This window comes from Nicotiana tabacum, chromosome 21 (genome assembly GCF_000715075.1).
Source record: "Nicotiana tabacum cultivar K326 chromosome 21, ASM71507v2, whole genome shotgun sequence".
Classification (NCBI taxonomy): Eukaryota; Viridiplantae; Streptophyta; class Magnoliopsida; order Solanales; family Solanaceae; genus Nicotiana; species Nicotiana tabacum.
Window position 1 is genome coordinate 80,629,925 of NC_134100.1, and position 14,862 is coordinate 80,644,786.

Genomic DNA, 14,862 nt, shown 5'->3' on the forward strand with positions numbered 1-14,862 from the left:
GCAGCATGACTTAAGATTCGGCGCATTTTTAAATCATTTTCGACCATCTCCCCAGTTTGATAGCCTCAACGAACGGCTTACCCATAGTGGACATCATTTTCTGAAAGTAATCTGCCTTTTGGGCCTGTAGGATGACCGTAACCATTTCTGCTTTGTCCATTGGAGGCTTTACTCTAACAGTTTGCTCGCGCCATTTGATAACATATTCACAGAAACTTTCTGCAGTTTTTTTTTTTCAAATTGGACAAAGAGTTTTCTTTTTGGATTTTTTCACTCATGCTTTCTTTTCTTTTCTTTTTTCGCTCATTGTTTTCTTTGTTGTTGTTTTGTCACTCTTTTCTTTCTTTCTTTTTTTTTACTCAATTTATTTGATGGCAATGATCGAATCCGATGGGGATTGCCTACGTATCATGACGCCACATGAATCAGATCATTACGTAGTTCAGGAAAAGATCAGGAATAGTAAATAAACTAACTCTTTTTCCTTTATTTGTTTTGTACTCATATACGAAACAAACCACGAAATCTTCTAACAAGGAAAATAGTTTTGAATTTTGAATATTATTTTTAATAATTTTTTTTGGGGGGGGAAATTTTTGAAAGGAAAACTTCTTTAAGAATAAAGAAAATATTTTTGAATTTTAATTTTTTTTAATATATATTTTTATGTTTTTTGTTTTTTGGGAATTTCGAAAGAAAAACTTCTAAAAAGAAAGAAAATATTTTTTGGCTTTTTCTTTTTTTTTTTTGGGTAATTTTTGAAAGAAATAACATATTTTTTGAATTTTGATTTTTTTTTTTTGAATTTTGGGAGAACGACTTCTATAAAAAAGATTTTATTTCTTTTGGACTTTGGATTTTACATCTCAAAGAAAGACTTCTAAAGAAGGAACTAAAGGAAAATATATTTTTTTGGATTTTATAAATTGGGAGCCGAAACCGATGAGCTTTGCCTACGTATCTCACATCCAGTGAGAATCAGACCCGCGTAGTTCGGTTAAATAAAAATATATTTTGAAAATTGTGATTTTACACATTAGAACCCTTCAAAATATTTTTTTTTAAAAAATGGAAACTTTATGAAAACATGGAGGAAATTTTCTCTTTCTCTCTCCTCTGTTCAATCAATCTATCCTAAAGCCGGTCAACATTTGAGTAAAGCCTACCAAATAATATTGCATATAGCACAAAAATGAACATGCTGGTCTGAAAAATTGGTACATGTCCTAGACGGGTCCGGACCCTGTGCCGAGTCCCGCTAAGTCTAATGCACATGATGCAAATAAAGCGTAGGCTACCAGGGATATTCATTGCTTGTGTCTTGTTCTTCTAAGTTTTTAAATCCTAAAGAAGATGGTATCTAGACCTGGCTTATCCGAGCAGACAACCCGAGTCGAGGAGCGTCAAGCGTCACCAGTAGTAGAATAACACTGGCTAGCTAACGGCTCTCCCGCCTAAATATGTGTGACTAAATCCTTCACCAGAAGCTGGTAGGCTAACTGGCTTTATCTCAAGATAGAAATTTTGTGATGTTGGTAGGCAAATACAACATAACTAACTATCAGAAGACTCAGAGGGGTGCGAGAGAGGATACAATTTATATGTACAATTTAACAATATCAAAGCGGTAAAAAGTGGACAAGTAGCATATTTAGGCACAAATAAAGCACAATATATACAAAAAGTAATAAAGCCAAATAAAATCAATGTACAAGCTCGAATTCTTGAGAGTTCCCCAGCGGAGTCGCCAGAGCTGTCACACCCCTTTTTTACCCCAAATGATATATGTATGGTATGTGGGTAAAAGAGTTTTTCCAATTAAATTGATAATTTTTAAATAGGAATTATTTATTATTCAGAGTCGCCACTTGGAATTGATTTTTGGTGTTCCAAGTCACCTTTTATTTGAATCCCTAGTCAAAAGAAAGTTTGACTCTTTTATTATTGGTCTGCGAAAATAAAGTTCGGATAAGGAATTCTGTTGACCAGGGAGAAGGTGTAAGGTATTCCCCGAGTCCCGTGGTTCTAACACGGTCGCTTTATTGACTAAAAATGGCCTGAAATAATTTTGGACAAACTGTGATTTATTGACTTTCATATTTTATCTATTCGCTTTTATTGCTTGATTATTCGTAATTATGAAATTATCCTGAAACGAGCCACGCATACGTGTACTCGTTTTGTTTGGCGCGTCAAGAATCATGTCACGCGTACGTGTACACAATTAATAACATGTTATTAATATTAAGATTATTTCGTCCAAAGTTGTGCAAACGCATACCTTAGTTTTAATTTTGAAAATCATAATCTTGTCACGCGAACGTGTACATAATCACGATAATTGATTTATTACTGCGCGCTTAAAGCATACTAACGACATTTATGAGTTATTTTCCTAAACTAGTTTGAGATTATTGTGAGGCCATGAATTATGGAAATAACTTTGTGGATAAAGTATACAGTTTATTAAACCAAAGGTTTGTTTCAACTCAACACTTTACGGCCAAATTATTTAAAATAGATATCGACTTAACTCATGAATCAGTCACACATAATGAGCAAACGAGACTAACCCAATAATTAAAATAACAACTCCAAAGACATATGACCAGATAAAAAAAGAAAAGATCCAAACAAAATAGATTCTATACAAAAGACTAAATCGCTAATGCATCTGATTCAACAAAGAAAACCAACATTTTGCAACTTAAGAAATTAATTATTATTGAATTGTTCACCAAATAAAGTGCACTCACCCTTTATTAATTCAAAACCAATCTGCTTTTAATTCCAAAACTTATTCTATCCTATTTAATTAATGAATTCAATAGTAAAAACATACTAGTTCACAAATCTGAACAATACCAATATTGATCTAAGCAGTAGCACATCGCTAAAAATTGCACAAAAGTACCAAAATTGCACAAAAACCCTAATTCAACATTAATTAGATTAAAGCAAAAAATGAACCTCAAACTTTGAATTTGAAACTTTAACGGTTTTACAGCTCCGCAATCCGAAAGTGAACTAAACCATGAACGAACCAATCGAACTCGGCGGACTCGGCTCGGACCTCAACTCGACTCAGAAACTCTAGCTATTTTCTGGTAGTGCTTTGGAGGTTAGAAGTTGGGTTTCATGGTTATTTTGAAGTTGTTTTAATGGAAGTTCAAAGTCGAAACGGGCACAGCATGGAGCTACTGGTTTGCCGGTTTCCATAGCTGTTTTGGAGCTGCTTTTTCATGAGTTTGGGGGCTGTTTTAAGCTGATTTTCGTTGCTTTTTTGGCTATTTTTGCAGTTGAATTTTGCTGGAAAAAGAGCTATTTTTCAATTGCTTTTGGAGCTGTTTTTTTGGTGATTTTCGGCTGTTTTTCGGTAGGTTTGGAGTGGTTGACTAGGTTGTTTAATGTTATTTTTAAGGTGAAGATGATGTCGGATGAGTGGAGGTGGAGTATGGTGGTTCCATTGTATAAGATCAAAGGTGATATCCAGAGTTGTAATAATTATAGGGGTATCAAATTACTGAGTTATACTATGAAAGTGTGGGAGCGGGTGGTTGAAGCAAGGATGAGGATGGCAGTGTCTGTATCCGACAACCAGTTCGGGTTCATGCCAGGTCGTTCGACTACAGAAGCTATACATCTTGTTAGAAGGTTGGTGGAACTGTACAGAGAGAACAAGAAGGATCTGCACACAGTGTTTATTGACCTAGAGAAAGCGTATGACAAGGTACCTAGAGAAGTTCTCTGGAGATGCCTGGATGTAAAAGGTGTGTCGGTTCCATACATTATGGCGATTAAGGACATGTATGATTGGGCTAAGACTCGAGTTAGAACAGTAGGAGGCGACTTTAAGCATTTTCCGGTTGTAATGGGGTTATACTAAGGTTCCGCGCTCAGTCCGTTCTTATTCGCCCTGGTGATGGACGCGTTGACATACCATATTCAAGGAGAGGTGCCATGGTGCATGCTATTCGCCGATGACATAGTTCTGATTGATAAATCGCGAGCCGATGTTAACGAGAGGCTGGAGGTTTGGAGACAGGCTCTTGAGTCTAAGGGTTTCAAGCTGAGCAGGACGAAGACGGAATACCTGGAGTGTAAGTTCAGTGCTGAGACGATAGAAGTGGATGTGGATATGAGGCTTGAATCACAAGTCATCCCGAGTAGAGGCAGCTTCAAGTACCTTGGTTCGGTTATCCAGAGGGGATGGGAGATCGACGAGGATGTCACACACCGTATTGGGGTAGGATGGATGAAGTGGAGGTTAGCATCTGGAGTCTTGTGTGACAAGAGAGTACCACCGATACTCAAAGGTAAGTTCTATAAAGCGGTGGTTAGACCGGCCATGATGTATGGGGCTGAGTGTTGGCCCGTTAAGAACTTACATATCCAGAAGATGAAAGTAGCAGAAATGAGGATGTTGAGGTGGATGTGCAGGCACACTAGGATAGATAAGATTAGGAATGATGATATTCGGGAGAAGGTGCACGTAGCTCCCATTGATGGCAAGATGCGGGAAGCGAGGCTTAGATGGTTTGGACATGTTCAGAGGAGAAGCCCAAATGCTCCGGTACAGAGGTGTGAGCGGCAAGTAGTGCAGGGCACGAGAAGAGATCGAGGGCGGCCTAAGAAATATTAGGGAGAGGTGATCAGGCAGGATATGGCGAGACTCCAGATTTTCGAGGACATGACACATGATAGGAAGATATGGAGGTCGAATATTAGGATTGTAGGTTAGGAGGTAGTTGAGTCTTGCCTTAATTCGTACCATTGTGGGACTAGCCAGGTAGGGTTTTTGTCTAAGATAGTTAGTAGCAATGTTGTATCTTACTATTTCGCTTTTCAATAAAGGACCTATTTAATAGCTATCGCTTTGCTTTGCATCTTTCTTCTAGATTTCATGGTGTTCTTAATTTTCCTATGATTGTTGTGGTGATACTAATATTGTCTCCTTTTGTCCTTTTGTCTTTTTGTTTTCTTGAGCCGAGGATCTTTCGGAAATAGCATTTCTACTCCTTCGGGGTAGGGGTAAGATCTGTGTATACACTACCCTCCCCAGACCCCATTAGTAGAATTTTACTGGGTTGTTGTTGTTGTTGTTGTTGTTTCGACTGTTTTTGCTGCATTTTTTAGCAGAAAATGGCTTGGGGTCCTTTCAGGATGAATTTCGGGGGTCTTTTCACTCATTGTGGCAGCCATTTGAGCTGCTATTTTTAAACGTTTTTGGGGGTATGGAGTGGGGAACAAGGAGTGGGAGATATGAGTGGGGAACAAAGAGCGGGGCACATGAGTGGGGGACAAAAGAGTGGGGGACATGAGTGGGGACAAGGAGTAGGGGATAAGAGTGGGGGAATGAGTGGGAAAGTGAATTGGGGACACGCGTGGGGAAAATGGGAGCGAGAATGATAGAGTGAGAAGTTAGGTATTCGTGAGATGAGGGGGAAAAAATTCAAGCATGGTCAAAAATTAGGTGCTCACAATCCTTTAGGCTAAAAACTTAGGACCCCCTTTCTTTCTACGCTTGTTGTTCGCATTTAGTCATTTGTACTCCTTGTGATTTTTTAAGACTTATATCAATTAGCCATATAGTTAATTCTTATGTTATAATAGAATTTTCAACTTCTATATCTTTCTTTGCTTATTTGATCACCTGGCTTAATTCTCTAATCCACATAGTTTAAACATCGGCCGGGAACCACAATTGTGGACCTCGAAGAATGTCGAACACCTTCTCTTTGAGGTAATTTGAGCCCTTACCCGATCTTTGGTGGCGTTAACTAGTCAAAACAAAGTTATTTGCAAATATATGCCCTAACGCACCTTAAACCGTTAGGTGGCGACTCTTCAGAGAAAAGAGTTATCATGTGTCGAAGTCCGCTTTTGCGAGAAAACGGGACGCGACACATACTCCCTCCGTTCACTCTTAGTTGTCAAGTATTCTAAAAATAAATTTTCATTTTTACTTGTCACTTTTCGCATATCAAGAGAAAAATAATTTATTTTTCCTATTTTGCCCTTAGCATTAATTACTCATTTCAAATCATTTTTCAAATCTATTAAGACTACACCAATTAATATGGATATTATAGTAAATTATGCACTTTAATTGTTGTTTCTTAAGGGGTGTGCAAAATCGATAGTGGACAAGTAAAAGTGAACGGAAATAATATATTATTTTCCCAACCACATCCTACCACATAAAGGATTTACAGTACACGCTTATATACATAGAATCTCTGTGGTTCTTCTATCCAAGACGTAATGAGTCGATATCAAGGTGCTAACAATTTTGTCAACTAGAGTTTTAGGATGAAAATAGTGTTTTCATTGCAGGGAAGGGAAAAATTGTAAAATATTATTTGTGAATTATTACCCTTTCTATTATTTTTTTTCTCAAACCTTTTCACGTAGTACTAGCGCATAGCCGCGTATATTTTGTAGAATTAACGACCTTTTCATATAGCAAGTAATTTGTCTAAACTTGTGTCAATTACTCGATTTATTGGATTACTTCCATATTCAGGCTCTTACATTGGAACTCGGCCTCCTTTAAGGGCCAAAAACTGAACAAGAAGTACTAGGAAAGTAACCTTTCAATAAATCCCGCATCCGAATCCCAGTCAAATTGGGCATATCTTCTTCAATTCTATATAATCTAAGGTAGAGACATAAACATAGTAGCCTCAATCCTAAATCCTCTGTATTCATCACTCTATTCTATTGTATACTTTTCCCACCTGCTGCTGGTTCTTTTCCTTGAATCAAATTTGCTATTTCACTAATACCACATTGAGACCAAGAAAAACCAACCAATCATTAGTCCAACAAAACATGTCACGCCCTAATCATCCATCCTACAATAATGGAAATCCACGATATGTCCCGAATGCACCAGTTAGTCTCTTTTACTGGCAAACATGGAGCCATCAACTTCATAATTCTCAGCAAACAATGATGCAAATGGCATTATCAGTGCTTAATGATAACTATAACTACGAAAGTGATCGAATGTCAATGTACCTAAAAATAAGAATGCATTATGTTCCTGGAATGGATATAGATCCTGACGAGGGTCCAGATTCAGGAGCTGATTATGAGGAGCCAGAGACATGTGCGATCTGCATAGTAAGTAACAATGCAAAAAATTCCATAAATTTTGTTCGTTTTACTAAATAAGCAGTTGATTACATAGAGTTTGACTATTTTCTCTATGCTAACTGAGTCTATTGGTTTTGCCAGCTTGAGTATCAAAATGGAGATATCATAGGGAAACTTCAATGTGAACATGAGTTTCATGTGGACTGCATCAAGAAGTGGCTGCTGAAGAAAAAAGTTTATCCGTTGTGTAGAGCTTCAGCGGATACATTTAGTTCTTTATTAGTATTATTTTTAATCTTTACTCATCAATTCTTGTTAGTTTTTCCCATTTTTCTTTTCTTAGTGAAGTACTGAATTCAACTTTGAAATATGACCGACTTGTCTGTCTAACCTGTTCATAAGTTGTGTAAGGCACAATCATTATTCTTGCTGTTAAGATTCTTCTTGCTTGAACCCTGAACCCAAAACCCTAAACTTAAAACTTGAAGATTTCGACACCTTAACCTGACCTGTTGAGCTAGTCTGATTGGTATGACGAGACTATGAGTAACACTTGATTACAAAGGGCCACCTAGAACTCAAGTTGATGCATATAGAAACTAAAAGGCAAGGCAGTCTAGCAATTCATTTCAAGTATGAGTGTCTTTCCTATGCAATGACAAACAGAGACAATTCACATTTCACAAAATATTCCAAAAAGGGAAACTTGAATTTCTAACATTTGGATACATACTGTTTAATGCTGGAGAGCATGTGGAACAACATCAGCTACCTGGAGCTTTTGAACTTCTCTACAAAAAAACTTGTTTATACTCTACAGTACATAAAATGGAGTAAAAATTCGTATGACCTCACAAAATTAGCAGAGTTGCAGACAGCAGATTAATAGCCATAAAGATGAAAATCGAACTGCTGATTGTACAAGTGCTGCTACTTATATCTTCAGAAGCTGAACCCAACCCCGTAGTTATTGATCCATTAAAGTTTCCACTACTCCTACTCAAGCTGCAACAGTAAAGCAGATCGTTTACCTCAAAAGCTGAAGAGTAAGATATAGCAGAGATTCAAGAATGTCCTTCAGATGACTTTGGCAGAAGGACTTTTTGGAACAATTGGTAAAGGAAGCTGCAAACACAATTTGCAAAGTTTCTATCTTTGATTCTATTTACAAAGTTAACTATAATTCAAATAAGTATCCATATTAATAGGAGGAGGATGTAACAGCTTTTGACACAATCCTTTCAATTAGCACCACGCTCAAATACCTGACCAATGTCTCGCGTGATGTTGTGCTTACTAAAGTTTCAAATAACATGGCATGTTTATAGTTAAGCAAAAGCAAATGCAAATGCAAAGATTATAGCTAATTCTTCTTCAAATTCTGCATCTGATGACAGTGCACTATATCAATTGGTACATCATACACAGTACACCAATCACGCAGGTGAATTCAAAATTAAGGGTCGAGATTCATTTGAGCGTGATCTATTATGTATATATATTTTAATTTTTTTTAACATAATGTTTTCATCGTTTGAGCCAAAGTAGTAGGTTCAGTTGAACCCGTGCAACCCGCTCTAGATCCATCTTTGCCATCAGTGACAAATCTACTATGTTGGCACTAGGTGCATGCACCAATTACCTTCATCTCGACTGATATATAGCTGAATTTTTTTTAAAATACACACAGTGATGCGTATGTGATTAAACTGGGTTTGTTGTTGTTGTGACGCTAAGTTAGAAAACATCACCACAAAAAGTTGTGGGTGCACTAGTATTACCCACCCACTGAATTAAACTTCAAAAATCTAGATTGACAACTGCATTTTTCTGAAGTAATTTAATCATATAAGTTAAACTTAAGATGTATTACCACAAATTACAGTAATTACCTCGATGGAAATTTACAACCATTATGACCTGAAAATTAAAAAAAAAAAAGAAATTAAGGGGAAAAAACAATCACTAACTGTATTATGTAATTATATTGAGATGCAAGTTAATATAATACTCACTGGGGTTTAGAGAAGTTAGAGCAGCAGAGTTGGCGAAATTACAGCTATCATCAGTCATTCCATGTTTAAGGAAGTAATCATTGAAGGCAAACGACGCCGTTCGCAGGATATCGGAAGCGTCGTAGCACGGCCCACCGGTCTGAATAGGCCCACAAGTAGCACCGCCGGGACCACAAGCCCAATCTATAGCGGACTGTAGAACAGCATCCTCAGCGTTGTTCTTTGCCACACACCACAACTCCACCGTCGCCCCTCCACCGCTGTCTCGGGCTGCACATAGGACGGAGATTAGAGACAATACAATGAAAGAAAAGGAGAATTTGGGAGACATCTTTTATGGGGTTATAGGGATTGATTAGTGAAAGCTTTAGGGGATTTTTTGAGAGAATTACAGTCAGAATTTGACCGTTTATTGAGATTCGAGAATGACGAGAAGTGAAAAAAGGGACGATTAGATTATTGGAAAGAGATGGTTCAGAGGCGACAAATGCACAGAGATTAGTACGAAACATACTCAGTTTCATGTTGCATTTTCTGGAATCCAGAGTGTTCCTTGTCAGCTTTATTGTTATGTTCCATTTTGAAATTGAGAATTGGTGGAAAAAAGAAAATTTCTTTTTCATTTTTTTCTTTTTCTTTGAGATAGTTGGAAATCACACCATAATATTTTTTTCAAAATAATGAATATGGATTTTCATACTATATGTTCAACATAGTCCACACAGAATTTTCAAATTAATATTAATTCTTGGTCATCTGCGGTAATGAATTCCACTTCACTTCCTTTTACCAAAGTGTTTCCTGTAGATTTTACTAGTTATTTAAAGGAAAAGAATTTGATGTAAAATCATATTTGGATTGAGTTATAGCTATCCTCATGTATACTGTTAAAATCGGGCTCACCCGATTCTACTGATTAACCGAGACCAGGAGGATGGATCGAGGATCGGCCCCGTAATAGATCAGACCGAGGCATGAGGATAAGGCACCGAGTTCGAAATTCGAGGTACGTGTCGAGATCGAGACCAAACGGGATAGACATCGAGCAAGACTGAAGATAACATAATAACGGAAAGGCGAGATATCCGTGACTGGTCGAGGATCATGGCGAAAATCTCGGAACGGATCAAATCAAGGACGGTTATTTAGTTAATCATGGGATTTCCTTCTGTAATTAGAATTGTACCATAAGTAAAAAAATTTTACTATATAAAGAGGAGTTCTAATCATTTGTAAACCATCTCATTCTCGCATATAAAAACAATATAATACTCTCTCTCTTATACTTTCTTGTTCATTAGTTTACTTCATACTTTATAACTTTATTATCAGTCAGTTCGAGGGCGTTCTAGCTCGAGGGCAGGATTGCATTTCAATACTGGTTTGCTTTACTTTACTGTTAATTTCTGTTATTAATCATTGCATTTACCAATTGGTACTAGGTGAAATCACGTGTCCTTAAAACCACTTATAAGTTTAATTGTTATCCGATTTTAAGGGTAAACAGTTTGGCGTCTACCGTGGGGCTAAGGATAATAGTGATTGCCCGGTATTAATTCTCATAACACACACTACTTTATGCTTGTTCTCGTAAGTATTTTTGATTTCAGGATCAGCATGTCGAACTCACAAGCAGTACCAACACACGCCGACAACAACCTTGGTTTTTATGGAGAAAATGGCAATATAGCCGCCCCATGGATCGAAGTACCTTAGGCTGGCCTCGAGGGAGTACCGATTGAAAATCTCGTCGACGTCAGTTCCCATGTCGCCCTAAATATAAATCTGGGTGTTGATCCCGAAAATAGCATCCACAGGGAAGTTTGATCAGGTGGTCGAGGTACGTAGGGCAGAGAAGACGGCGGAGTCAGCCTTCAACTGATATTTGAAATGTTACGGACTCAACAAGCTGCTATAGCGCAACTACAAAATCAGAACCGTGCACCGAGTGGGGTCGAACCCGAGCCCTCACTAGAAGTTGTTCACAAGGCCGAACCAGTACTGGAGAGGCCAAACGAGAATGAATCGGGGACTGACCCTGCCATTATGAAGATGCTCGAAGAGCTTACAAAGAGAATCGAATCGGGGGAGAAAAAGATTGAAGAAAATGACAAAAAGGTAGAAACGTATAACTCCCGAGTTGACCAGATACCGGGGGCACCTCCGATTCTTAAGGGTTTGGATTCGAGAAGATCGTGCAGAAGCCTTTCCCCCAAGTGCGGCTCCTAAGCCCAATCCTGAAGAAATTCCGCATGCTAGAAATTCCCAAGTATAATGGGACCACTGATCCTAATGAGCATGTCACTTCTTATATATGCGCAATAAAGGGGAACGATTTAGAAGATGACGAGATTGAGTCCGTTCTACTGAAAAGGTTTGGGAAAACTTTATCGAAAGGGGCAATGATATGGTACCACAATTTGCCGCCCAATTCCATTGATTCCTTCGCCATGCTTGGAGATTACTTCGTCATTGAACACGCCGGAGCAATAAAGGTCGCGACTAGGAAGTCGGACCTCTTTAAAATGAAACAGAAGAATAACGAAATGTTAAGGGAATTTGTATCTCGGTTCCAGATGAAACGCATGGACCTACCCTTGGCCGCAGATGATTGTGTTGTCCAAGCCTTTACTCAAGGTTTGAACGTACGAAGTACGGTAGCCTCACGGTAGCTAAAGCATAATTTAATTGAGTATCCAGCTATGACCTGGGCCGATGTGCATAATCGGTACGGGTAAAAAATTAGGGTCGAGGATGATCAGTTGGGAACTCTTTCCGGTTCCGTTTATCCAAACAGGCTCATCGACAGAATTCAAAGGGACATCGACAGAGAACCCCAATCAAACAGAGATCGGTATCAACCATATGGCAGAGATCGTAGGAACAACGGCCCTGTATGCAATCCTGTTCGAAGTGATCGAAGTAACGATCGAGAATAGAGCTCCCGAGGGCTCACGAGTAAGAGTGGTTTCGATAAACATGTTGAACCCACAGAAGCATCACGACTATCAGAATACAACTTCAGTGTCGATGCATCAGCTATTGTATCAGCCATTGGGCGGATCAAAGATACCAGATGGCCTCTACCTCTGCAGACCGATCCGGCACAGAGGAACTCAAATTAGATATGCAAATACCATGGTACCCATGGTCACAGAACGGAAGACTGCAGACTGCTAAGGGAGGAGGTAGCCCGCTTGTTCAACGAGGGCCACCTTCGAGAATTCTTGAGCGACCGAGCCAAGAACCACTTCAGAGATAGGGATGCAAACAGGAAGAACAAACAGGAATAACCACAGCACGTGATTCACATGATCATTGGTGGGGTCGATGTTCCGCAGGGACCCGTGTTCAAACGCACCAAGGTGTTGATCACCAGGGAAAAGCGAACTCGAGACTATGTACCATAAGGGACCTTGTCTTTTAATGACGAGGAAGCAGAAGGGATCTCACAACCCCACAACGATGCACTGGCAATATCTATTCTTATGAATAAAATTAAGGTTAAACGTGTTTTGATTAATCCAGGAAGCTCGGCCAACATTATTCGATCGAGGGTCGTGGAGCAACTCGGCTTACAGGATCAAATTGTACCCGCAGCTCGGGTTCTTAACGGCTTTAACATGGCAACTGAAACTACCAAAGGTGAGATCATCTTACCAGTAAACGTAGCCGGGACCGTTCAAGAAACAAAGTTCCATGTGATCGAGGGCGATATGAGATACAACGCCCTGCTCGGACGACCCTGGATTCATAACATGAGGGTGGTCTCTTCCACCCTTCACTAAGTTCTGAAATTCCCAACACAAGAGGGAGTAAAAATGGTGTATGGGGAACAACATACCGCCAAAGAGATGTTCGCGGTCGATGAAGTAATACCGGTATCGGTGCTTTCATCAACAAAGGGATCAGAGTCAAAAGGAAAGTAGGAGGCCAAATACAACCACAAGCACCAGCCTCAACTCATTCGGGGGAGCAGGGAGCAAACGAGGACGATAACTACTGGATCCCTCGATCCTTCATAATTCCCAACGATTTCGACGCCACCAAATCGACAGTTGAAGAGCTGGAACAAGTCGTACTGATCGAGGACCTGCCCGAACGAAAGGTACACCTGGGCACAGGGTTAACCCCCGAGCTCAGGAAAAAACTTATTCAATTCCTTTTAAATAACATGGATTGCTTTGCTTGGTGCCATCTCGATATGACAGGGATCTCACCAGAAATCACTACACATCAGATGAACTTGGACCCGAAGTTTCGTCCAATAAAGCAAAAGAGAAGGCCTTAGTCCGAGATTAAGCATGCATTCATCAAGGATGGAGGTAACAAAAACTTCTCAAAATAGGGTCCATTCGGGAAGTAAAATTTCCTGAATGGTTAGCAAACGTAGTGGTAGTCCCTAAGAAGGGAAATAAACTTAGAATGTGCATAGACTATAAGGATTTAAACAAAGCATGCCCTAAGGATTCTTTTCCTTTGCCAAATATCGATCTAATGATCAATGCCACGGCCGGCCACGAGATTCTTAGTTTTCTCGATGCCTAACCCGGATACAATCAAATACAGATGAACCCGGAGGATCAGGAAAAGACCTCATTTATCACTAAATACGGCACCTATTGTTATAACGTAATGTCATTCGAATTAAAAAATGCTGGTGCAACTTATCAACACCTAGTAAATCGAATGTTCGAAGAACAAATAGGAAAATCAATGGAAGTTTATATTGATGACATGTTAGTTAAGTCCTTGCGAGCAGAGGACCATTTGAAACATTTGCAGAAGACCTTCGATATACTAAGAAAGTACAATATGAAGCTCAACCCGGAGAAGTGCGCGTTCGGGGTTGGCTCGGGCAAGTTCCTTGGCTTCATGGTATCAAATCGGGAGATCGAGATCAATTCCGATAAAATCAAGGCCATCGAAGATATCACGGTCGTAGATAATGTCAAGGACGTACAAAGATTAACAGGGCGCATAGCCGCCCTAGGTCGATTCATTTCGAGGTCCTCAGATAGAAGTCACCGGTTCTTCTCACTCCTTAAGAAGAAGAGCAATTTTGCATGGACCCCGGAATGCCAGCAAGCCTTAGAAGAACTAAAATGATACTTGTCGAGCCCGCCACTTCTTCACACCCCGAAAGTGGACGAACAACTCTACTTATAATTAGTCGTCTCGAAAAAAGCGGTAAGTGGGGTCCTAGTTCGAGAAGAGCAAGGTACGTAATTCCCTATTTATTATGTTAGTCGGACCATAGGTAAGACTGAGACACGATACCCATACTTAGAAAAATTAGCGTTTGCTTTAATAAGCACCTCTAGGAAATTAAAACCATATTTTTAGTGTCACTCAATTCGTGTTGTGACTACCTGTCCCCTTCGCAATATTTTGCACAAACCCGAACTCTCGGGTCGATTGGCCAAATGGGCCATCGAGATCAGCGGGTACGACATCGAGTATCAACCCCGAACAGCCATCAAGTCTCAAATCTTGCAGACTTCGTGGCCAACTTTATACCAGCCTTCGTACCTGAGGTCGAAAAGGAACTGTTATTAAAATCGGGTACATCTTCGGGGGTGTGGACGCTCTTCACAGACGGCACTTCGAACGTGAAGGGGTCCGGGCTAGGCATCATTTTGAAGCCTCCCACAGGTAATACAATTAGACAATCTATCAGAACTTCAAAATTTACTAACAATGAGGCCGAGTATGAGGCCATGATTGCAAGTCTCGAGCTGGCTAA

The 14,862-nt window shown here is 39.5% G+C and overlaps 1 protein-coding gene across 10 annotated transcripts; it reads right to left on the minus strand.

Moving 5' to 3' along the window:
- Nucleotides 1-6,484: 6,484 nt before the first annotated feature.
- LOC107781349 (PLASMODESMATA CALLOSE-BINDING PROTEIN 5) lies at nucleotides 6,485-9,784 on the minus strand. Of its 10 annotated transcripts, none has more exons than XM_075242321.1 (6): nucleotides 9,631-9,784; nucleotides 9,117-9,386; nucleotides 8,994-9,021; nucleotides 8,133-8,226; nucleotides 7,835-7,887; nucleotides 6,485-7,121 (listed from the first exon to the last, which is right to left on the minus strand). In XM_075242321.1, exons 1-4 carry the CDS (start codon nucleotides 9,737-9,739, stop codon nucleotides 8,166-8,168), a joined length of 468 nt encoding a protein of 155 aa, XP_075098422.1. In that variant the 5' UTR covers nucleotides 9,740-9,784; the 3' UTR covers nucleotides 6,485-7,121; nucleotides 7,835-7,887; nucleotides 8,133-8,165. The 10 variants fall into 10 exon arrangements, with proteins under 10 accessions (XP_075098422.1, XP_075098423.1, XP_075098426.1 ...); XM_075242322.1 differs by having other exon boundaries at nucleotides 7,835-7,892; XM_075242325.1 differs by lacking the exon at nucleotides 8,133-8,226 and having other exon boundaries at nucleotides 6,485-6,781; nucleotides 7,024-7,121; nucleotides 7,835-7,892; nucleotides 9,631-9,783.
- Between the last annotated feature and the right edge of the window lie 5,078 nt (nucleotides 9,785-14,862).